The sequence below is a fragment of the Limanda limanda genome, chromosome 14, assembly GCF_963576545.1.
Source record: "Limanda limanda chromosome 14, fLimLim1.1, whole genome shotgun sequence".
In the NCBI taxonomy this organism is placed as follows: Eukaryota; Metazoa; Chordata; class Actinopteri; order Pleuronectiformes; family Pleuronectidae; genus Limanda; species Limanda limanda.
In genome coordinates, this window is record NC_083649.1 from 16672035 (window position 1) to 16695615 (window position 23581).

Here is a 23581-nt window from a genome sequence, read left to right on the forward strand (position 1 = left end):
AACCACTAGTTATCCATGATATATAGCATTAACTAATTATACACTGTATGAATACATCTTTCATTCAAAATTGCATAGAGACCCCAAAGATTCAGAATGAGGCTGTGACAGCAGCATGTTGTGTGACCTAATTTGTTTGAAACATACTGAGACCTTGAGAAACCCTTAATGTGTTCTAATGGTTTCCATTTATACTAATGAGGACATGTTTAGATGTATTGGTATACAGCCTCTGTTGACTGAGTGAGGCCCCCATAAGACGAGATGAAAATGAATCCTGATAGCGATCAAAAGTCATGAGCACATTTTAATTTGGGTCCTGCCCTGGTCTGATAACCTGGAGAGTAACTGAAGTCAGTGTGTTGAGGTTTCAGTATGTTTTTGTAATGTAGCTAATTTAATGTGAACCCCGCTTCATTCATTCATTGGCCTTCCAACGAGTTTACACTATGATTTAATTTAAGATAACAGTCACATGACTCAATGGTTTGGTTTTACTGCTGAAAGAACTGTGAACACACATATTTACACAAGCTCTGAAAGTGAATGATGTTTGCCAGTTCAAGAAACAAGAACCTGCTCAAATCTCCAGAACTTATCTTTGCCAGAATGTCCCTGTGGTGAAAGAAAGTAGTCAGTTTGTCACAGGTTGTGTTCTCAGCATGAAATGTAACATCCTCAGTGACGCCCACACTGATATATGATAAACTGTATTAGTGTAGTTAAGAGTAACTGTCTCACATTGGTGTAAAAGTGTTCTAAAGACAGCAGAAGACTGTACTGTAATGCTAATGTGTAAAATTTACCTTGAATTTCCAACTGAACTGTGTGACCTGCATGACCTCTAAGGATGAGGGCAGGTGGGCTGAACACTGCCTGTGCTGACTGAGGGGGGGTCATCCTGCACCAGCCTCATTCCTCAACAAAATCCTCACTGTTTAATACACTTTGTGACAGTGGAGTTCCGCTGTGTGTGACTTCAGACGATGTTAAATGAAGTTGTTTGTAAGAGTGACAGTTTTCCAAAAACCCACAAAAAAGGGAGTAAATACAGTATCTCCCATCAGACTCAAACTGAGCTAAGAATTGATATCAGGTGACTTTACTCTGCATTATTTCACCTTTAAATGCTGCTATGATAAATACACAATTTAATTATTTTATTTTCTTTAATTGTAAATCACATGGTGATCAATGTACTGGATTTCTAAAATATATGGATGAAATAGAAAATAAGACTGTGACTTTTGCACAGAAGTAGGTGTGTTATGTATACGATAACATATAATTCATATATGCATGTATCAATTTCATAATGAAATGTAACAATTTCTTTAAGTTTAATCATATTTGTTCAAGGTCGCTACAATATGTTCATCCTTAAACAAAATGTTTCTATTAAATTAAATTATGATCATTATGATTTTGGCTCTTGTGCCACAACACAATTCAGTTATGTTTGCTGACTTCCTTTCAATGGGTTTCCATGGCGTCCAAACCGCAGACAACCTTTAAGGTGTGATTCATCGTATCACGTCTACGCATTTCAGTCTTTACTGTGTCCTTTTAACACTGTTTTAATTAGGGCTCTGACTTATTCACTAAATAAATGATGTTGCTTGAAATGACATGCAGTGGTAATAACACACTTAAGAGCTTGGAACATTATTCACACGTTTATATTTTGTGATACCAGAATTAAACATATAGATACACATAAAAAAAACAGTCTTTTGAAATGTATAACGTCTCACACATTTTGTTTAATTTAAATTCTCTATACTGTGGTGTCCAATCACATTTACTATAGACTAATGGCTATAATCCTCAAACATTAGAAAGGCAAAGACAGTTGAAAAGGTCCAAATATAACTGGTTTCAGCCTTAATCAAATACAAAAAATATGTACAAATATGAAGATGAATCCAATACATCACTGAGAAAAATGGTAGGAAAAATCCCTTCAACACTTCAGAGGTACAATATTTTGAGGTATGAGTGTTCATATATTTATTGATATAGGTTGGACTGAGATTTGTAAACAACCATTCTTAATACAGTCATACAAAAAGAGTAAAACATCATTTAAAATCTTCATATACAAAAATGTGCTACAGATAATAATATGTACACCATTTTAGGTCTGTGAGACCATGTAGGCACAATGAACTGGAACACTTTCCTTTAAATATGTTTGGTGGAGTAAAGAGTAACTCTGAAGTCTTGGTCAGTTGGAAATCCCCAACATTCCCAGAAGGTCAATTTATCAGAAAGTGATTGAAACAGCTTTAATTGATCACCATGTAATTTGAGTTTAACCAAAGCAGTTTTGAAATGTTTTTACAGATTCATGCAGGACAGACTTTCCTACAGAGGTTTGTGTGATTGAAGAGAAATGGGAGGTTTCCCCCCTGACAGCAACATTCATAATTAAGGAGTCTAATAAAGCTAAACTTAACATGCAGACGCTCATTAATCTCATATTCCCCGACACTCACATTCTTTAAACAGCTCTTCATAACAGCATGGAAACATTGGAGCAGGGAGCTTTTATAGCTTTAGATGTTTGATATGCATTTTCATTCCAGATTTTTGGATGGCAACTGTGTAGCTGTAAATTCCTTCATATGTATTAGTTTCATATACAATAAAATACAGTTCAAAAACATCATGTAACTCAAATAAGTATACACATTGTACACAGCACAGGCACACATCTTTTTACAAGTAGAGAGCTGCAACAAATCCAACAAAAAACCATTAAATAAATATCTTCATTCAGTATATGATTGATGAATAGAATTCAGTCATAGATGCAGTTTGACTCATGATCTCTGGTGAGCAGATATAGCTGATTATTTGACTACAGCCCTTAATTTGCCAGCACTATACTGTATACTATATCTATATCTGCTGTGAGGTGTTGGTTAGATATCTCCTCTTGAATTTATCCTTTTGTCACAGTGTTTATTATAAAATTATGATTTAAATAATGTTGATGTGAATCTCTATGCAGATGATACACTGGTTTATCTAACATTTAAGCCAAATTATCTCACTAGGGTTAACATCTGAGTAGTCATTTGCCAGTGAGGGCTGGATGCTACCTTTATCTGAAAATCTTTCCACTGATCAGACCATGGAGAACATCATGGTTTGGCAGATTTGTGGATATTCAATTCAATTCAACATTAATAACACGATTTCAGTGCCATCTTCAAAACAATGAATTTCAAGCTGGCATCCAGTACTGGCCCCTTTCATGAAATGGTACCAGACTAGCCCAAAATCATATATATTGACAAATGCATCTACGTTTTTTTTCCAGCACATTTCAACCAATCACAAATAAAAAATAAACAAATATTACATATTTCCAGTTATTCACAGGCATGTAAACAAGACTAGTTTGCAAAATAAGGCTGGTCTGTCATTCAGTTTTTTTCTTGAGATGTTCAGTGCTGTTATGAATGACAACAATTATGTTTTAATTCTATGTCTGAATGATGAATTATCATCTCTAGTGAGAAGTAATAACATCCACTGTTATACATGGAGCTACAACTGCAAACGTTTGTAAAAGAACTGTGTTAGATGCTCTGTGGAGAGAGATGGATGCAGCTTCTTTTGGATTTACATGTTCCAGTCTCTGTATGGTTGTGAGCATGATGCTGAGATAACCTGTGAGGGGAAATGGAAAATGTTCATTGACAAGAGACATTCAAATAAAATTGTATTTGTTGAAAGTTGAATTAGTTGTACTTACTGCCAAACTCATTGTCAGTTTCCCCTTTTGGTGAGCCATCGTGTATCCTAGCCTGACACCCAGCTGTGTGTGGTGGTCTTCACTCTTTGGGGAAACCCATGATGCCCAGCTGCAGGGTCAAAGTTAAAGTCCAACGCACCGCCGTCCATGAGCGTGTCATGGAGGACGGACTCCATGTCACATTCGAATCTCTCGATGGACATGTTGTCCAGGTCACTGGGAAGCCGCTCCTGATGATGACCGTGTGGGTGACCCAAGTTAAGTTCCCTGTAGCCGTTGCTTCTGCTATAGTTCACTGAGACATTGTGGGCGTGTGCCGGGTGGCCCCGGGGCATCTGCATGCATGTCCTCAGGTTTGTCATTTGAGGAGGGCCCCCTGAAGGACTAGTCAGGGTAGTCAGTGGGATCATGTTACAGCTATTCAAGTCTCGTGAGGTTGAAGGTCCCTGGTTATGTATAGCCTGTGGATTTGCACAAGGAACCGGGTGCCTCTGCGGAAGATTCATCATTTTGACTCCACTGTGACGGCCCACATGGCTCTGGCTGCTGTAAGTGGCCATTAGGCAGCCTCCCATCTCGGTCTGAGACACCAGTGTATCCCTAGAGGCCATCATGTCCCTACTGGCGTCTGCATCTGATGTGAGCAAATCTTTAAGGAGACCAGCAGAGCAGATATACTGGTTCTCATAAGCCCCAAAGCCTGGCTTGGTCTCTGGTAGAGTCTGCATGGGAGTAGGCGAGAAGGAGTTCATCCCCACTGGGCCGTACATGCACTTTCGGTAGTCCTGCTGTGAGTGCTGGGTCAAGCCAGATGAGCTGTAAGGGCTACTCTGGAGCATGGCAGCATTTGAGGAATGTTGGGAGTCAGAACCCAGCGTTTGGTTTTTAGGAGACAGCAGTTGTAGGTTATCCAACAGACTCCCCATGACGATCTCTGAGTCGTGTTGGCCCAAAGTTCCAGCCACCTCAGACAGGCTGGGCAGAGTGGAGGTCATCTTGGGCCCCACTGCTCCAGAATAAATCATGTGGCCGTCAGACTCCCCCAGGTCATCCTGCTCAGGGGGAAAGGGCGAATGGTGACCGCTCAGAGTGCTGGCATCAGAGCTGGTGCGCGTCCTAAAGGAGCTCCAGGTTTCAAAGTCCTCGTTGCTGTGGGAGTTTGGGCTCCCCAGCCAGTTTGAGTACTGGGAACTAGGGCTGCCAGCTCCTCCCTCAACCCCTTCTTGTAGAGCCATCTGGACACAGAAAAACATGAAAGACCTCATAATGACAAGGGTATTATACACTTCAACAGAACGGTGATGACACATTATAAATGAGTTGTACCTTTTTCTTTGTCGCCCTTCCTCTGCTCTTGGCCAGCTTACTGTTGTTGTCCATAGACGCAGCTCTGCGTCGAGGTGACTTTCCACTTTTTCCTCCCTCTGGATTCAGCATCCACCAGGAGCTTTTTCCTGTCCCCTCGTTCTGTATGCGCATGAACCGGCTGTGCAGCGACAGGTTGTGTCTAATGGAGTTCTGGACGAGAAAAGAGTGAAAGTAGTCTGACAATCAAAGTTCTGTCCAGGCATCAATTCAGCTAGAGGCATTAAGAAAAACTAGTTTTGTTTTCCCAACCTAGCTTTTAATGGCACTGGTCCAAAGGTAGGTCAATACATGAAAACATTAAATGTTGATTAAAGGTTTTAAAGTCATGTCATTCAAATAAATACCAGTATTCTTGCACAAGAGTCCTTAACTGTCAGTCATCCCTTGTTGCAGGTGTTTTATCTTGTGGAGTGGAGAGTAAGCTGGTAGTTGAGTGGGATTTCAAAGTCGGCAGAAAAACAGCAAGTATGCATACATCCATATCCACTGCTTACCGTATTATTTCTATCAAGCAGTGTCACAGTTGACTTTATGATGAGGAAGCGAGGATTGGGTGGAATATGTGGGGTTCATTTACTAAATAATTACTCGGGACCTTTGAAAGACAGAGTTAATGAAAAGTATAACAAAATTAAATTGACTAAAAGCACCTAAGGTACAGTTACTTATAGTTACAGCATTTTAGTGCATTTTACCTGATGTTGAGTGGAAACTATTCCAGGTGAAATAACTAAACAGGAAAAGATTGATGAAGGAACTGCATCACACACTCGGCTGAGGGAATAAAACGACGCATCAGCACGAGCGACTTCATCCATCATATTTAAATGTATTTTTATTACATAATTACATGACTGCACAAATGATACTTGGATATGACATCATCAGTTACATGGATCTTTATCTTGGTAATTTTCACGTCATAGAGAAGAAACATATAAAGGATAGGTGAGAATATGGCTGATAGCTAGTAAGAAAGCAATCACAAGAGGTAGGGATAAGGTGGACCCTCCGAACCAAGAAAAGTGGATAAAGGTTGTAAAGGAAAGGTTAAAACATGGCCTAAAACTACAAGAAACACAGCTGGAAGATGAGTGGGAGAAATGGACCTCTTTCAGAATGAAAAACAATGACAAAGACCATGGAGGACACCAACAGATTCAGTTTGTGAGAAGAGAATGGATAAACTCAAGGTGTAATACCCCAAATGCTTATCTTTTTTGTTTGCTTCTTTACTACCGTGTCTCCATCATACTGCTGTACTGTTCATTGAAGTATTTTTAGGTCTATGTGGTTTGACTTTAGCTGTGTTTTTATTGGTGATCCCTCCCCACCCCTCTCAGTATGCAGTATTCATATGTTTCCTGTGATTTCCGAGTTTTATCTGCACAGCCATGTCCCACCCTCCCACTGCTCCAGTGAACTGAAAAAACCCCAACACAGATAAAAACAATAGTGTGATTTTAAAAGACACATAACAGAGAAAATAGATTCGAATCACGACAGCTGTTGGAAAAACCAACCTTGCTTGTGTTTTGTCTTAAACCCCAGGCTTCTATTTTTACAGCTACGCTACTGAAAGAGCTACTTCAGACTGAATATCTCTGGCTTTACCCAACTGCCTCAGTTTTTTTTGTATGTGGTCACATTTGTCCTTGTGTGAACAAGTATACACCTAAAGCCTCACTAGTCCGCTGTATCTAATGCTACGTTACGAGACCGAAAAAAGGACGCGGAGGCAACTCCTGCGGTACAGTAAGACACAGGACACAGACGTAGACTGTACTGCTTTGGTCTCTCTGGACAAAATCGTCCTAATATGCTATTCAGAGCTGTGCTGCATGGTGGGTGCAATATAAAAAAAAACTAAGAGAAGCACAAGATGAACTAGCAGGGAATTTCCCCTCAATACCCATGTGAACCCAAAAACAGCTCCCTGCAGTTAGTGAAGCCAGATGTCCCCAACCGCAGGATTCAACAGGGATGTACAAAGTATGGAGATAGAGACAGTCACATTGAAAACAACAGACAGATTGTCTGAGTGGTTCTCTGAAATGCTTCTCTTGGGTCGGGGTTCGGCGACAGATCCACTCAGCACATCTTATTGACAAAATTTGAGTCGTATTCAATTGAATTGTCATGCTAATTTGAATGTATTGCTGAATTGTTTAATTTAAGACCATAAACATTCCTTTCTAATTGAAAAAAAACAACCACTTGTAAAAGAACAGTCATATTGAGAATCTTTCTGTAAAGTTCATTTCAAAATAAAGCATTTTAGGTAACTGCATAAGCAAGACCAGAAGTGCAATATTTGGAAGTTAGTCCAAAAAGAAGTGGACCATGTTCATCTTACAAAACATTTATCCCAGAGTTAATCAACTCTTGTCTTCTGAAGCCTGATCCTGAAGCACAGAGCTGTGCGTGAATGAGGTTACAGAGTTCGAACTGAGGATGGGGAGGGTGGCAGAGTGAGATGTTTTTGCCGGCAGAGCCGCTGGGGTCAATGAGTTCACTGTGTGCTGAACACGAGCTCCTCAGCCCGCGCTGACAGAGACATGCAAACAGGTTGGATGGAGCAGGAACACAGGAAGGAGGAGAAGCTACTGGAGTAACTCGAGGTGGAGCTAACACACATTTACAGACATGTGCACGCATATTGCCTGGCCACAAAATGCAATGCTCCCTCTGACCTGTGTTCATTTACTTCATAACCTTTTCTCCACCTTTTCTCTCTTTTACTATGATCACAATATGTAACTGAAGACAGGAAATGAGTCATTAGTGGAGGAGCTGAGATCTGAGCAGTGAGCTGCACAAACTCAGACTCTGCAGACTAACTTTTATCTTACAGCCCAAATGACGTGTCTTGCTCACACGCGGGTCATATGCAAATGTGTAGAGGCTCTGATGAGTGCCCACAATAGATCCTGGACTGGATGACTGGGCACTGGGAAGGGGCATTCTCTACTTGGCCTGGGATAATCCTCATCTGAGACAGACCTCACCTCACCCGAGGAGAACAAAAGACATCCCCTGCCTCTTAATTCATGAGGTGCCCCATTCACACATTACTCCCCTTAAAGCCCGACCCAAGGTGCCCTATATGTCTCATTGTTGCTAAACTTCTTTATAGGATGTGTTGTTATGGCTCTTTACTTTTAACAGACTTTGAAGTAGTAAAATATGTGCACCTGTAGCTGCATGACAGCTCATCTGAATGTGGGCCATTAAGAAATCCACAGAAGATCATACGGATTGACCTCTCTTGGCAACCGGGGCCGTTCCCATGCTCAGCTTATGGAGGGCTGTCTGCGACATACATGTTTAAGAGAGAAGCTCTATTGAGTAGTTGGGGCGAGGGATCCAACACAAGCTTGCACAAGAGTTAAGATGCATTACGAACTGTTTGTGTCATGACTAAGTATTGTAATGTGATGCAGATTTGCTTTGGCTCTTTGCTGCTCTTGGCCTGGAGGACAGAACATTTTGCTTAGTGTTGGTGACAACTGATGTTTCTGCACTTAAAGTTTGCCCAGCTTTGCACCATCCAAAGAACTGTTTTAGATGTGTGCAACTATAGCCTTTAATACCTCCATTGACCATATATGTCCCATGTGTATATTTAGCTTACTTTCCCATTGGAAATATTATTTTTCCATAATGTCAATGCAGCTGACACAAACACAAACGCCTGACATGGGGAAGTTTTTTTTTGCTTGTGACTAAATCTATTTACAGTTAATCCACAGTACATGATTGGCAGCATGTTGTAAATGCGTCTCCTTATATCGTCTCCCTATGCAGACATGTGCTCCTGTGAGCCCACCGGCTGCAACCCAGCTCACATACATATTTCAGTTAGAGAATTGTCCCATGTATCCAATGATCTATTAATCATCCGCGGCAATAATCATCATGAAGACGAACTGCTGCAGCATGAAGCGACTCCTCCTACCGGACTTCAAAACAATCGACACAGCTGCTGTGTCTTGTGTAGTGAAGCATGAGGCTCGCAGTAACGGTCGCAGGATAAGTAAACAAACAAGGCCCAGTTGCGGGGCACAGGTGCAGCTGCAGTGAAAGTGGCCTCATTCGCATCGGGTCCAAACAATTACACACCCAGCATCAGACAAAACCACAGACAGGACACAGGATCCCCCAGGAGGCCGACTGCTGGAGGGCAGCTGCTTCTCAAATCAGGAACCTCGGTTTGATATCAATGGGGAGGTCTGATGTTTAGTTAGTGATGACAGACCGGAGGAAAAAATACTTGACCTCAAATTTGCATTGACCACATGCAGCTACAAGCATAATAGAAATAACCGAGACCGTCACTTTTTTTGTGAAATTTACATACGTTTTTTAAAAGCTGAAATTCTAAGCAGTAAAACCACAGGTAGATATTTTCAGTACACTCAAGGTGCAAACTGAAGATGCTTCCTGTGTTACTGTTTTCTCATGTTACAACATTTATATATTTGTGCTACTGCAACGCAATGTTTTAGCATGTCACATATTAACCTCTCAATGGTTTTAACACAAAAATAAAATGAGAAGAAGACATACTAACACGTGGAACAGTATCTCAAGCAAAGAAGTCAGCAAACTTGTTAACTTAACATTAACTTACATAAACTACCAGCAGGTAATACCAGACTAAAAGGCTGTGTCCACAAAACCCCATAACGGTGTGATATAGTGTTCATGAGTTAAACTTTTCTTTCTGCAGGTTAGCAGGCGGGTGTGTTCTAATTGGTGGCGTTGGTCTGACTGTCACAGCAAAAACTCAGGCAGTTTTAATCCAATTTGGAATCAACTTGACAGGTTGGTTGGGGGTGGGGTCACAACCTGCACTATTGTTTTTTGTTTTGTTTTTTATCCATCAAAGGTCCCAGCATGGGATCAAAGCTTAGCCTAATGCTAATGCATGGGAAATACATTGAAACCACACGTGTACTTGTAAAATTCCGATACAGATTGTTATAATTAAAGGTAAAACACAATTTTAAGAAATTACCGTTATTACATTAATAATAATGGTAACAACAACAATAATAGCCTAAGTAGATTCAGGAGTACGCCTACAGAAAAAAATCGATCAATTAATAGAATTCTGCTGTGCTTTAAACTATTTGGTTTGATTTGATTTTAACAGTGCAACAGATATTGAATATTTTAAGCATCTCTGTGAGTCTTTTTTTCTTGGTTTCTAAAACAAATACCAAAGTATTTGTTTTAAAAACCTATATGTTCTATAATTTATTTTATTCTGCAGCAATTGTGTCAGAGAACACTTTTTAATCTTCTACTTCTAATCTCATCAACTTCAGCAATGGGTTCAGCCACTCTTAAGGCAAGACCTTTGAAAAAACAAAAGTTGCAGGGACTGAGGGAGAACGTGATACACTTGTACGCCGGCCAAATCAAAGTCAAAACATTAACAGGAAGTATGCTAATCTGCCAGTAACCACAAAGACTTCTTGACTGGTTTATAGACTATGTCTGCATGTCGGCTGGATCCTTGACCGTCAGAGGAAATAAATCGACTTCTGTTAACTGACTGATTGCAGATCACATTGTCAGTCACGGTAGTTTCCTATTAGTGTTGGATGATGCGTGTGCAATTAGTATCAAAGCCGCGATGCATATTCGTGATATGTGGTTTCAATGGATTGCATTTACTAAACTCTTTCCACGTGTAAAACTAAAACTTGTTATGTAAAGGATATTCACACGATACCAGTTGCTTTAGTTCCCAGCTGCGAAGTTAAAAAAGTAAAAGGTCATGAAATGTATAGAAACATTAAGAACCGCTGTCATACAGCCCAGCAACCGCAACAGAACAGTCAGATATGAGGTGAGTGTAGTATTTGCAGAGATTACAATAAAAGCACAAGCCACTTCCTGACTGTGTCTTCCTGTGCACCCCCCCTTCTCGCCTCTGTCCCAGCGAGCCCGAGCGGACAGGGTTACAGGGTTTGGTAAAAGAATGAAAAAGGCGAGCCAGGAGAAGAAGAGCCCTGCAGCTCAGTGTGGACACCATGTCCCCCTCTTCATAGCTCCAGGGACAATGCAGGCTCCTTCATTAACACTGAGCATCAAACTAAGTGACCTACTTCTGCAGTGGCTTCAAAGTGGGACCGTAACAGGAACAGGAGAGCTTTGTGTTGGGGAGCTCAGCTTTAGATGAACAAGGAGGGGGCAAATGAGAATGACAGACGGCAGATAAACATCCACACGTGATTTACTATTGATGACAAATAATAGTACACACAATATTCCGAAACACCAGGGTGAGTAGAAACTTAATCTTTCACAACTTGCCCACTTTACAGGGTAGAAAGGTCAACTTGTTTTTACAGGATTGGACATCTCACTTCTGATCCTTTCCTCTCTTTCTTTACAGTTTACACCATATTTCTTCACCTCCCTCGGCCACCATGTCCTTGATATTTTGAATAATGGCTCAGAGGCCGGTTTCTCGTTGTGAACATAATATAGAGGGGGATTATTATCCTGCACAGGAGGACAATGTAGAAGCCCACATGCCACAGATTCCAGAGACTCACACATGTGTAGACAGCAGACTGTATACACAGGCCTCAGCCCACCGCCAGTCAGTCAGCTGACTGCTCCCCTCATTCCCTCCAGCCATGGTCGCTCCACTTTGAAAGCCCCTGCCCCAAGCCTCCCTTTCTTCATGGGGTTACTTGAAGCATTCAGTGGGCCTCTTAAGTTCAGGGCAGGCCTCCCTTTTTAACCTTGTGATCCCAAGACAAATAGCTGGCAGTTATTCCGTTTTTGTTTTTTTTATCTACTTGCCTCGTTCAGTAGCAGTTGTATCTTTTCAGGCCCAAATTCATCAACAAATAATTAAAAAGTTGCTTAAATTTAATTCAGTTGAAAATCAAACATTCATTCTAAAATTTAAAATTCAACATTTTTAAGATTTCCCCTTCCAATCCAGATTTTATGGAACATTTTGAATTGCCTGCAGCAATACTAGCATCAAGCTGTCAATGTCAGTATGTAAACATGCTGTTTGGTTGGCATAATATTTAGCACATTCATAACCTAAGTTTGCCACATTGGAATACGAACAATTACTAAGAACATGTGCTATATGCATAGTCATTCTCCTGCCTATTGAGGCTGATGTGAGTGTGGACACTCATCGCTGTATTATAAAACCTCGACAACATGCTTAAAGCCCCAAAGAAAGAATTGCAGCCATGTCTAACAGCCCATTGCACATGTGCAGCAGTGTTTCCATTGCGGACCAGACTTTTTATTAACATTGACTACATTGAGATGTTATTAAATACTTAAATTTGCATAGGAACCTTTTGGAAATATACAAGGCTCAATGATTTAAAATTAGCACAACAGGGAATCCAAGGGAGTCAGTTGGATTTATCCTCTGGGAAGAATGCTAGCTGCCAAATTTCATTGCAATAGATCCAAAAATGGGTGAGATAATTATGTTTACTTTAGTGAGTACTTATACTAGATTTACTCATAAGTAAGTATTGGCCATGGTACATCTGTCTTTTGGCAGTTGGAACAAATTCAGGTGAGACATATTTTTAAATCATGACACTATCCTCTACAAACAGTAGTGTGACCTTACAGTGGAATTTTATGTAACCTGCATTCAACCTGGTCTGCAGGACAATTTGCATTTTGTCAACTTTGCAGTTCCACTTTCATCAGGTGTAATTTGATCCAGGGGATGTCGTTCAAAAGGTTGGAGACTTAACTTTTCCACCGAGCAGCTCAACTCATCCTGAATAAATACTGTCAGTGTTGTCTGTCACACATTTCCACTTGTGCAAACATCAGACACCAGATATGACAATCAACAGGCCACTGACTTGTACAGTAGGGGATTCTATGACAGCCGTGCTGGATGCCAGATACCCAAACTGCCTTCGGGTTGCGTTTCACTATAATAATTGTTTTTACTCACTTCATAAAAAAGTTCAAGAAGGTTGCTTAAACACTTGCTTTGGGGAAAATTACCTCAAAACCTCACTGCCAGTTAATGTGAGAGGTGTCACTTCCTGTTCCATTATATAAGGTCACAGTTCACTGAGAAAAACAGTGCCACTACCAGTAACACGTTAAAGTAGCTAATGTGCTGCAAACTGCCACTCATGCACACATGAATATCCCAGGGGAACCAGTCCTCCCAGTTGGCGGGGGGCCCTGTCTTGTGGCAAACGCATTGTGATCACTCAGCCTCGACACAGCTTTTGGAGGGAAAACAAATAGATCCATGACACGAGGAGGACAGGAAGCTGTAGCGGCACCAGCATCGTCCCCGTCCTGGCCTCCACCCACGTTCAGTTTTCTAAGTGAAGCTGTATAATCACTGAGGTGCAGACTCAATGCCCTCCACCCAGCATGAGGTCTAGCTTATCTCTGTCCCTTGTTACAATCAGGCTCCACACTCACATGCATGAGGATTTTAAGGTCAATACATACATAAAACATAAAAAAGCAGGAAGGTGATTTCTTTAACCAAGTGGTGGGAAAGCTGAAATGGAATAAAAGTGACTTATGTAGAATTAAATGCACAAACAAAATGGTCTGTATATGGTCCCTCCTGTCTGGAACTCCTCTTTTTCCAGCCCTGACCCTCGTGTTTTGCAGGGCGGGGGATGTTAACACATGGCACTGTTTTCCATCCACTCGCCAGGAAATGCATCATAGTTCATTGTGGGGGGACTGTCGTGTTTTTTTAACAGGAAAGTGTAAAAATAACTATTAGCCGGTGGTTCCAAGGCGAGGCGAGCGTGCCAACATTGAGGAATGCAGAGGTTGAAGTCGAGATGTGTTGGTTTAATATTAAAAGATAAACAAGCTGGACCGGCTGTTTTTCACAAAGAAGGTGTTTGCACGAATAAAACTAGAAAGTTACCTAAGGCCCATCTGTCCCTTTAAAGTCAATAAAATGCCATACATTCACAGATGTACACTCAATCTCCTTAATGTTACTGATTTATTTCATCAAGATCCATTAATTATTTCCTAAACAATCAGTGGAAAGGTTTAAAAACAACCCAACCAAAAAACAAATCACAGGGGTGAAAACATAACTTCCTCGGCGGAGGTAGTGACATGGGCTGGATTCACACTGATGTGGGCCTGTGGTATGTGCTCAACATACCATCCTGTGTTACTTTGAAGCCACTGAACAGCAGAATACCCGTTTCCTCTGATACCTACTTGTGTAGATGCTCTCTATATTATTTTAACAATAAATTAGGACTAAAAGATCCATAACACATCTATTAAGAGAGAGGTGTGTCAGAGAACAGAGAGTGGACCAAACATCCAATCGAAAAACAGAGACTAAAATCAGAGTGATATTGTTTTTTACAAAGTTGTATTCCATAAATTTGACAGGTAAGATGATTATGATTGCTTACATGTAGTTGTTTATTTATAACAGGTATGTATAAGATCTACCATCACCTCCGAGGTTCTCTGCACTCAGGAGTAAGTCGAGCTCAGGGCTTCCAACTGAGCAAACCAAAGTTTTCAAGCAACATCAGATGTGCATGATAATCAAAGAGCTGCAAGTATCCGCCCCATGGTTTACAGAGGTTGGTGCTACTGGCCTGTAATTCTGCATACTCTCCGAGTTTCACTTGAAAAAACACATACACCTTCAGCATTAAGGTCTGAGAGAGGGCACAAGAGGAAGTGATGGGATAAAGAGCAGTGATCCCTTTCTCCGAGCTGGAGCATCCGCTGAGGAAACTCTAGAAGACAGGAACACAAAGATATGAGTGCACGGCTCAGGAATGGAGGATGTTTGACGTTGTTCCCAGCGTCCCCTTCTCCCAGCCCCTTCCCCTCCGACACACTCCCCAACACTGATTGAGCTGTTTGTGTCACCTCCTGTTATTGTCGGATAATCACAGAACAGCTAACTACACACACAAAAAAAACAATCTGTCTGCATTCCCACCAGCCAGCGCACCTACATTCAAGAAATTGAATTGCAGAAAGACTAAGAAAAGGAGGAAAGGGAGGCATGAGTCAAACTTTTAGATGGAGGTATCAAACAGTGGAAACTATATATGACTGAGGTTCACAGAGGCATTTCCTGACATAACTTCAAAATGACGTTTCACAAGGATGCAGGGTTGACAGGAAGGGCTGCAAGCTCAAGTACGAATCCGACTCCCAATTTGTTTTGTGCGTTGGTTTTATTTGAAATCGGTGACATTGCTTCTGTCCTGAGTTAATTTGTGTCCTTCACAGTTAATTTCACCTCATCATATGAGACAATAACAAGGCCTTGATCTGTGCTTTTCCAACTTTTCCTTGCTAAATATTTCCAAAACATTTCCAGGCCAAAAAGCACAACCTTTCAAATCGCGGGACTTCACCAAGTTTTCCTGTGACTGTGGAAATGCTGCATAGACCATGAGTCAGTGTTGTGTTGCGGAAAAAGCTATTCTCATTTAAGTTTGTGCAAGATTAGGAAAAGCAACTGAAATCTTTGCTGATCTGCATCTCCGGATTTCAACCACTGCTCAGTCAAGTCAAACCTTGAATCTCATCAGCTACTTGACAGGTGCAAAATACAAGGAAAGACTGGACCTATAATCCTCAGTATTCTACACTAAACATCTAACCAACCGTTATTTTTGCAGTGTGCTTCATATAGAGACAAATATTCTCAACAAATATGTCCAGGATGTTAACATTCAATGCACTCCGCCTGGTGCTGAGCTGGTTCACAGCTGAAGTGTGTTTCCTCACTGACACAGCAGAGAGGCGTGTGCTACCACTGACAGAGGAAACCGCTCCACAACTTCAAAAGGTTACAGAGACGCCAACGCTCATCAGTCAGATTTAACAACCGAAACTCTGTCATGGTTCTTTCTTTTTTTTAACCTTAATACACAAGAAAAAACATTACACCCTCTCTCGGAGATGAGTAAATGGTAATAATAGTAGCGTTATTTTGATGTTTGATCATAATCATTCATGAGTGTGTGCTCAATACCTGCAAGTTAGAACCTAAAACCAGTATGAAAAATGGTATCTGCAGATTGATGATCGGAGAAGAGTTGAATCAGTCCTATTCTGGTGGAGGTGAAAGGTTGATTTTGAAAGGAACCTTTTTAATGAATCTCTGTGCAAAACCAAGCACTTATCGATAAAGCGTACACACATAAAGAGTTGGGAGTGATTGCTATTGCTATTAAGCAGGCAGCCATTACTGCCACAACAGGTTAACATATAGATGCATTAAAAGTGCTGATACTTGCTCCCTCTCTCTCTCTGTAAAATGTGACCACATCACTGACCGTGGCAGAAGGAAACACATGGATGTTACTGATAACAGAACCACTGGATTTCAGCCATCATTGATATTTTTTTAACACCTGTGATATGACATAAGAAAGGCCTATTAATCCACATATTTCCCATTGGGGTACTCAGCACTAGGAGAAGGATGGAGCTGATTTTATTGTTGAGTTTTTTTCTTTTTGGAAGTAGGGCTACTGACACATAAAATCTGCACGATACCTCATGCACAAAATCCCATGCAGCTTTCATAGAACTTGACTGCTCATAATAATGTGCAGAAAGTGTAGAAGGTGAATCAGTGCAACCAGACGCTGATGAAGATCAGCCAATGACATGTCTTCCTGTCGGTTTCTGCACCTTTCTGCTTCCTGCACATTAAGAAAACCAGTCTTTTGAGACGGGGATGGGTCAACCGAACAACTGAGTCATTTATTGCAAAATCTAACATGAGCTCATTTTTGCACAAGAGCCCTAACTCTGTGTTGTGTCTCTTTATTTATAAGTTGACTGGTGTGTTGAGAGTAAAAGAGAGTGAAGAAAACACAAATTCACAAATGGTCTAGCTAAATATGAAACAAGGCGACAGTATTTGATAAGCAGTCACTTGTTCCCACTCCTTTATCAGGCATGATTTATCTATTTTGAATATTTTTTTGTTTAAGTTCAATTGTGGCTGTGCCTATTTCTTACTTACTTATGTAATGATGCCGATGATCCAGCAGTGTTATGCATCACAGAATCCAATCAGTATTTGTATTTATTTCATTTTAGTTATTTAGTTAGAATTACACGTTTGGGGAAACACACCCTTATGAGGAGGTTTCTCCCCAGAAGTTTCCAAAAGTTCCACATTGACACTGCAGGCCTATACATGCCAGGTAATACTTTTTGAACAGTGTTTAATTAACAGTAATATAAATTAAATATAATAGAATGCATATTGGATTCTGTGACACATTACACTACTTTATAAGTATTTATATTGAATGTAAAGAGTGAACATTAGAGCCTTTGATAAGAGAAACCACCAGGGGAGCATCTCAGGTTCATGGAGCCAGTCGCTCACCTTCCAGCCGGCGGAGCTGTTGCTGTCTCCTTTATCCTTGAAGTACGGGACGCTCTTCACCATCCACTCGTAGATCTGGGACAGGGTCAGCCTCTTCTCCGGAGAGTTGTCTATGGCCTTGGTGATCAGGTCAGCGTACGACATGTTGCCCCACGCGTTCCTCCGGGACGAGCTGAGGCCGCTCTTCCTCTGCGCGGAGCCGGCCACAGGTGAGACTCCCGCGGGAGGAGGAGGCACCTGTTGCGGCGGCGGCGGCGGAGGCTGCTGCTGCGGACCCGGGACCTGCTGCTGCTGGAGGTGATGGCGGTGCTGGGGATGCTGGTGATGCAGTTGCACACAGTTTCCGTCCCGACAGTGGAAATCAGTGCAGGGCTTCCCCGGCGGCTTCTGCTCCTCGTACTCCTCATAGTCCTCCTCCAGCAAGCCGAGGCTGCGGATGAACTCGGGGTTTCCCCCGGACTCCTGCTGCACCGACGGGGCCGGGGAGGACGTGTTGGAGCCGGCCGGGTCCAGGAGCTCCGGCCGGGGCAGCGGCCAGGTGCACGACCTCGGCCGAGAAAGAGGCTCGAAGTCCGGGTCTATTTCCACCGGCTGCGTGTGCGGTGGAGGTGGCGGTATCTCAGCCATGGCACTGTCACTCATCCACTCACATACATATATAAAGTATGACTATTAGTGAGTTGACTCTCAGAGCAGTGGGACTGTAAAGTAAGTGTTGAGTTCAGGTTCCTCTGTGAAGTTCACACCATCCCACATTGACTGGTTGTGACCGACCACAGTTTACATGTAGTTAGAATGGAGTGTGGTGCTGCCTTCACGGCCCACCCACAGGCTCAGACGTCTGCCTTTCCACAAGTTCACGACGCATTCATGTGCTTCGCAAACCATGCCTTAAAGGGATAGTTCCCCCCCCAAAATGAAAGTGCACTCATTATCTTCTCACCACTGTGCCGATGGAGGGAGTGAGTGAAGGGACCGAGTCCACAAAACGCTTTTGGAGTCTCAGGGGTAAACAGTGTTGCAGCCAAATCCAATACATTGAAGCAAATGGTGATACATTCGTTTAAACGTAATACACACTGAACCTTTAATGAATTCACCCTGATTTAATAACTATATGCGTCACAGGAGCAATTTATTTCTTTAGAATTTTCAATAAAATTAACTTAATTAATTTAGGATTTATCTAACACCCATCGTTAAACGGTGACTAACGATTATAAAATGTTGTGTTTTCACAGCAGCCATTTTAACAGGAAACAGTAAAACCAAGTGTTACTAATCATGCCCATTAAGGTGTTACCTGACTCATGTTAAAAATGGCTTCCGTGAAAAAGGGTCTAAACAATTCCTTTGACACGTTTCTGCTACACTAACCTGATGTGTCACATTTGGAATCATTATGGAGAATTTGAAGTGATTTGCTGTTGAACAGTTTAGTTTTATTTTATTACTTATTTAATTTCATACATAAGTGTAAATGTATGAAAACATATCCTCTATTTACGGTCTTCATAAGTCAGCCAAAAAAACTGCTGAACTTTATTGATGCCTTTTCCCTTTACTATTATCAATTATTAGGGTCCGAGCAATGACAGGCACTGACAGACAGTCAGGCCCTATTGAAATTGTAAGGATTATTATTATTTTTTTTGGTTTTCAATATTATTTCATACAACTCCTTGTCTTGTCGTTGTCTGCATGGTGTGCTCCATTCTATGAAGTCTATATATAATATGTTGTTGTAAAATATATTTTGAAACATAATGGAGGATCAAAAATGTGATTTGCTTTTGAACAGTTTACTTATAGTTAACTTTCATTTTATTACATATTTATTTTCATACATAAGTGTAAATAAATGATTGGATACTTTATAAGAAATCCACAAAACTGATTAACTCTATTAATGCCTTTGAAAAAAGTCCCTTAACTATTATTTAAGTATTTATAAAATTAAATTTATAATTAAAACATTTTCTATTTGATTTAAAAGTCATACTTATATAAAAAAAGAAACTTATCAAACATCCTTACCAGTTATGGCACCGTAGCCGTTAGTAGTGCCATCTAGTGGATCTTTTGCAAAACAGACATTTCTGAGCATAACCAGGTGTCTCGCCACACAAACACAATTCTTGTCCTGTTCACACTCCGCACGCATACCAGTAAAGAAGTGTTGCCAACATCTTATCATGCCAATCCCAACTGTGTTTAAGGAAAAGTGAACAAACTGTGGAAATGAGGCACTTTAAAATGACGAGCTCTCCGTTTCCACGCTTTCTCAGACAATAGTTCACTGAGGGTGTTTTTAGACCAGGAGGAATCCGCGTGGTACATTGTTAACTTGTTTTTAACTTTAAAAGCACTTCCCCTGCAAAGGGCACACGGTTCAAGGTCTAATAATGCTTGTACTGTAACCCCCGATCTGACGTCCTAGATGCTGTACACACACAACTTTTTTTCACAGCCTGCCTGGAAAAACACCATCAATCATGGTCCCAGCTGTTTGCATTACCTCTGACACTCAAAGAATAGAAAAATATTTTTCAGGAATCCTATTTTCTTTGAATGTGAAGATCCTTATCAACCCAACTAGCTAATAGTCTATTGTTTTTTTATGCACTCTTGTCTGTAAACAGAACTTTATCCAAAACTACAGCTTTTCTAATAACTTTTAAAATAAAGAAGTATGATCACATATCACTAATACAAAAAGTGCTACATTGACAGACTGCTGACAATTACTTCTGTAGCAAGTTTGGTATCCCAGATGCTGAAAGTTTTAATATATCACCACAAAGAGTGGCTAAGTAAAATCTGTTAGCTGCTGTGAATTAATATTGGCCTATGTAAATACAGTGTGAACACATGATCAGTGGTAGATGTGGGCAAATTAAATTGGAGAAAATCCATGTGCTGTATCTTGGCTGCTTTATATAGTTTGCATACTTTGTACAAGCACTTCATCATCAGCAACATTTCAATTTCTTCCATAACAGTTTTCCTCCATCATGTGTCAGGTCAATAGTGAAATTATTTAAGAGTGGTTCTATGGTCTGATCACCATTTGAGAAACAGTTACTGTACAATGGTTGACACTGTGACACAGATGTTATACCAGTCCACTCTAACAAGCCTGCTGAAAGAGTCAAGAAATCAAAACCAGGTTTCTACTGGAATTTGTTAAACTGTTCGAGTGAAGTTAGTGGGGGGAGATAAAGAGCCTGCTTGGGAAATAGTTCTTGCATTCATGTTGAAAAAAATATTGAATAGTCCAAGCTTTAGTTGAGGTAAACTTCAGCCTCCTTGAGGACATCCTCTTTTTGGTGGAAGTAGTCTCTGAACCAGGAGATGTGTTCCCTCTTCTGTAGGACGGTCAGGTAGGGGTTTCTGGAGAGACCGGCCACCACGAGCTCCATGAAGTGACGCACGGGTCCCTGACGGGGGAAGCCCTCCTTCAAGTGTTCATCTAAGAAGACATGCTCGTGGAATGGGACACTAGCTTCCTCCTCCAGGCCTGACATAAGAGCAAGAGCACACCTTCAGTGAAGCCCTCGGACTAACTTCATTTTTTCTATCTATACATATTAAACATAAATACACCATTTATTACTCACCAGCTTCATTGTTGACTGGGTACTGCCACAATTTCCCATCTTTGGTCCACTGGATCATTTCCTCAAGCCCATTTCGGGGCATATGGTTGACTGTTAGAGACAAGCTAAGAGCAAATTCCATGTCCCACAAAGTTGGCCGTGCTGAAAAAAGATTTTGCCAAAGTGACATGAAATGTATTTTAAAGACAAACTTCATGACAACATCCCATGACAATAAGCATCAACAAAAGACTCAGAAGAGACTTCATTCTAAAGAACAAATGAAAACAGTGCAACAAAATCAATAAATGTTGGATAACACACTGCAGAAATATTTCAAAAGGACTACAAAAAAAATGTAGACAAATAAAACAATAAATCATCCACTGTAGGCAGATAGTTAGTAATAAATATATTATTACCAACTGCCGATTCCTCTCCAGATTTGTCAGTAGTGGGTGAGAAGAAGTTAAATCTTTTCCCTCTGAACAGGCTCCTCCAGAAGAACATTAACATGATAAAAACAAGCATTAAACACAATCCATCACAAAACTTCAAGATGTGATAAATGATGTGATAATGATATTTACCTTCTCCGAACACTATCCAGCTCAGCAGTGACTCCTCTCTCATGCGTGTATCCTCGCCCATCTTCATCAAACTGGATCTGATTGGCCGGACGAGAATCCTGACGGTTCTGATTCTTTCCAACCTTCATGTCAGCGATAATTACTCTGTGAAAAAAAGTATTATAAATGTTTATCAAATAAGAAGAAGGCTTTTCTTTATCCAGGTAGAAATCCTGTTCTCCATTCAAATATTCATTCAATCAACAGTCCCATAGTGGAAATGTATGTACGCTGGACTCCAGTGCACATACCCTAAGTTGCTCAAGTCCCCTTTCTTCTGAGCCTCGGTGATAGCCTCATGCTGCCTCAGCTGCTTCAGCAGCTCAGACTCGGCCTGGCTGTGGTTCGGCAGAGTGGACGCTGCAGCAGACGCAGCTGAAAGCAGTTCAGGATCCAGGGTCTCACTGAAAAAACACAGAGCGTGATGCTGGAATCAGTGGGTGAAGTGGGACGACAGCTTCTGATTTCATCCAAAGAAGAAGAATCTAAAATAAATAACTCAGACACAACAAGTCAAGCCCCTCTTTTACCTCTGTGATGAGGCCTCCTCTGTAGCCTTCTGAAACATACTGATGGTGCTTTCCATTGTGGCTGGATTTGATCTGGGGGTGGACTCATAATTTTTCTGCGCTTTCAAGCTTTTGAGCCTCCTCTTATTGGTAACTTCCACCTTCATGGCACCGAGAAGGTCAAGGAGACTCTCCTTCCCAGTCTTAGCTGCATCAGTCATTACTTCCTCTGGCTTTGCCACGTCCTGTTTAATCTTCTCATCCAGCTGCTGCTGCATGGTGCTTCCATCATCTGTGTTTAACACTGCTGGCTCATCCCTTTGTTCCGCCATATTGATGACTTCTCTATCCTCTTCAACTTTCTGCTGAGCCAAAGCTGGGGCTTCTGTTGGGTCTGCATCTGCTTTCTCATCCTGATTAGAGAGGACAACATCGTCTTTCTTTTCACAGAGCCTGACTGAACTTGTGCTGAGGGTTTTGACTCCACCTCCAGTTCCGATCCTATGACAAGAGCAAAACACAGTATATCATCACAAGTGTCAGAAATAACATTGATCATATTGAAATATTCAAGATGAAAACATGACAATTATGATTGAGGTGGGGAAAGTTCCGAAAGGGATTCTTCACAAACTGAATTTCTTCCGTATATAATATTAATAACAACACTTGATACTTTCATATTATGTTAAGCAACATATAACCTACACATCATTAACCTCTGCGTTTTTAATTGACATGGGGAAATTTCATTATCCTACTCTGCCTATTTGCTGTTAGGATCCCCCCCCCCCCCCCCCCATTACAAACTCATCGGTGAGTGAAGCCAGCAGCAACACACAAGCAGCTGTAAACCTGAACGTGAACAATTTCATACAAAAGGTCTTAAGCGTTGTTGTTTTTTTGTAAAATGTGTAAAACGTAAAGCCGCATGAATATCAACAGCAGTTTTTTTCACATCCGGGTTACCATGGAAACGACCTGCAACTGAGAAATGTCATTGAAAATGTCCTGCCCTTGTTTTACAGTTTACTCTCCACTGTCATCTGTTGTCTCTCTCTTAAACAGGCACTGGTGAGTAAGTAGCAGCCATAAGCACGATTTAATAATAATAATGTATGTGTGTGTGTGTGTGTGATCGTGTCAGACTCACCTGAATATCGCAGCCTTGTCGCATTTAGCTGGAAACCCACTCCGCTCGCACACACCCACTGAAGAGCTTCGAGCAGCGAGCACAGTCCGAACTAAATATCTGTACATGTTCGATTCCTGAAGTGTCCTTCCACGCTCCTGACATTTGCCTTTGA

At 41.2% G+C, this 23581-nt stretch overlaps 2 protein-coding genes across 2 annotated transcripts; both read right to left on the reverse strand.

Annotated features, from left to right (window-relative positions):
• Window positions 1-2916: 2916 nt before the first annotated feature.
• On the reverse strand, window positions 2917-18251 carry LOC133019404 (forkhead box protein O1-A-like). Its single transcript, XM_061085885.1, has 4 exons — window positions 17538-18251; window positions 5093-5284; window positions 3767-5001; window positions 2917-3681 (listed from the first exon to the last, which is right to left on the reverse strand). Exons 1-3 carry the CDS (start codon window positions 18177-18179, stop codon window positions 3814-3816), a joined length of 2022 nt encoding a protein of 673 aa, XP_060941868.1. The 5' UTR covers window positions 18180-18251; the 3' UTR covers window positions 2917-3681; window positions 3767-3813.
• A 2205-nt stretch (window positions 18252-20456) lies between these two features.
• mrps31 (mitochondrial ribosomal protein S31) lies at window positions 20457-23579 on the reverse strand. The gene is made up of 7 exons (XM_061085980.1): window positions 23428-23579; window positions 22296-22775; window positions 22017-22169; window positions 21727-21870; window positions 21559-21632; window positions 21158-21298; window positions 20457-21057 (listed from the first exon to the last, which is right to left on the reverse strand). Exons 1-7 carry the CDS (start codon window positions 23532-23534, stop codon window positions 20822-20824), a joined length of 1335 nt encoding a protein of 444 aa, XP_060941963.1. The 5' UTR covers window positions 23535-23579; the 3' UTR covers window positions 20457-20821.
• Between the last annotated feature and the right edge of the window lie 2 nt (window positions 23580-23581).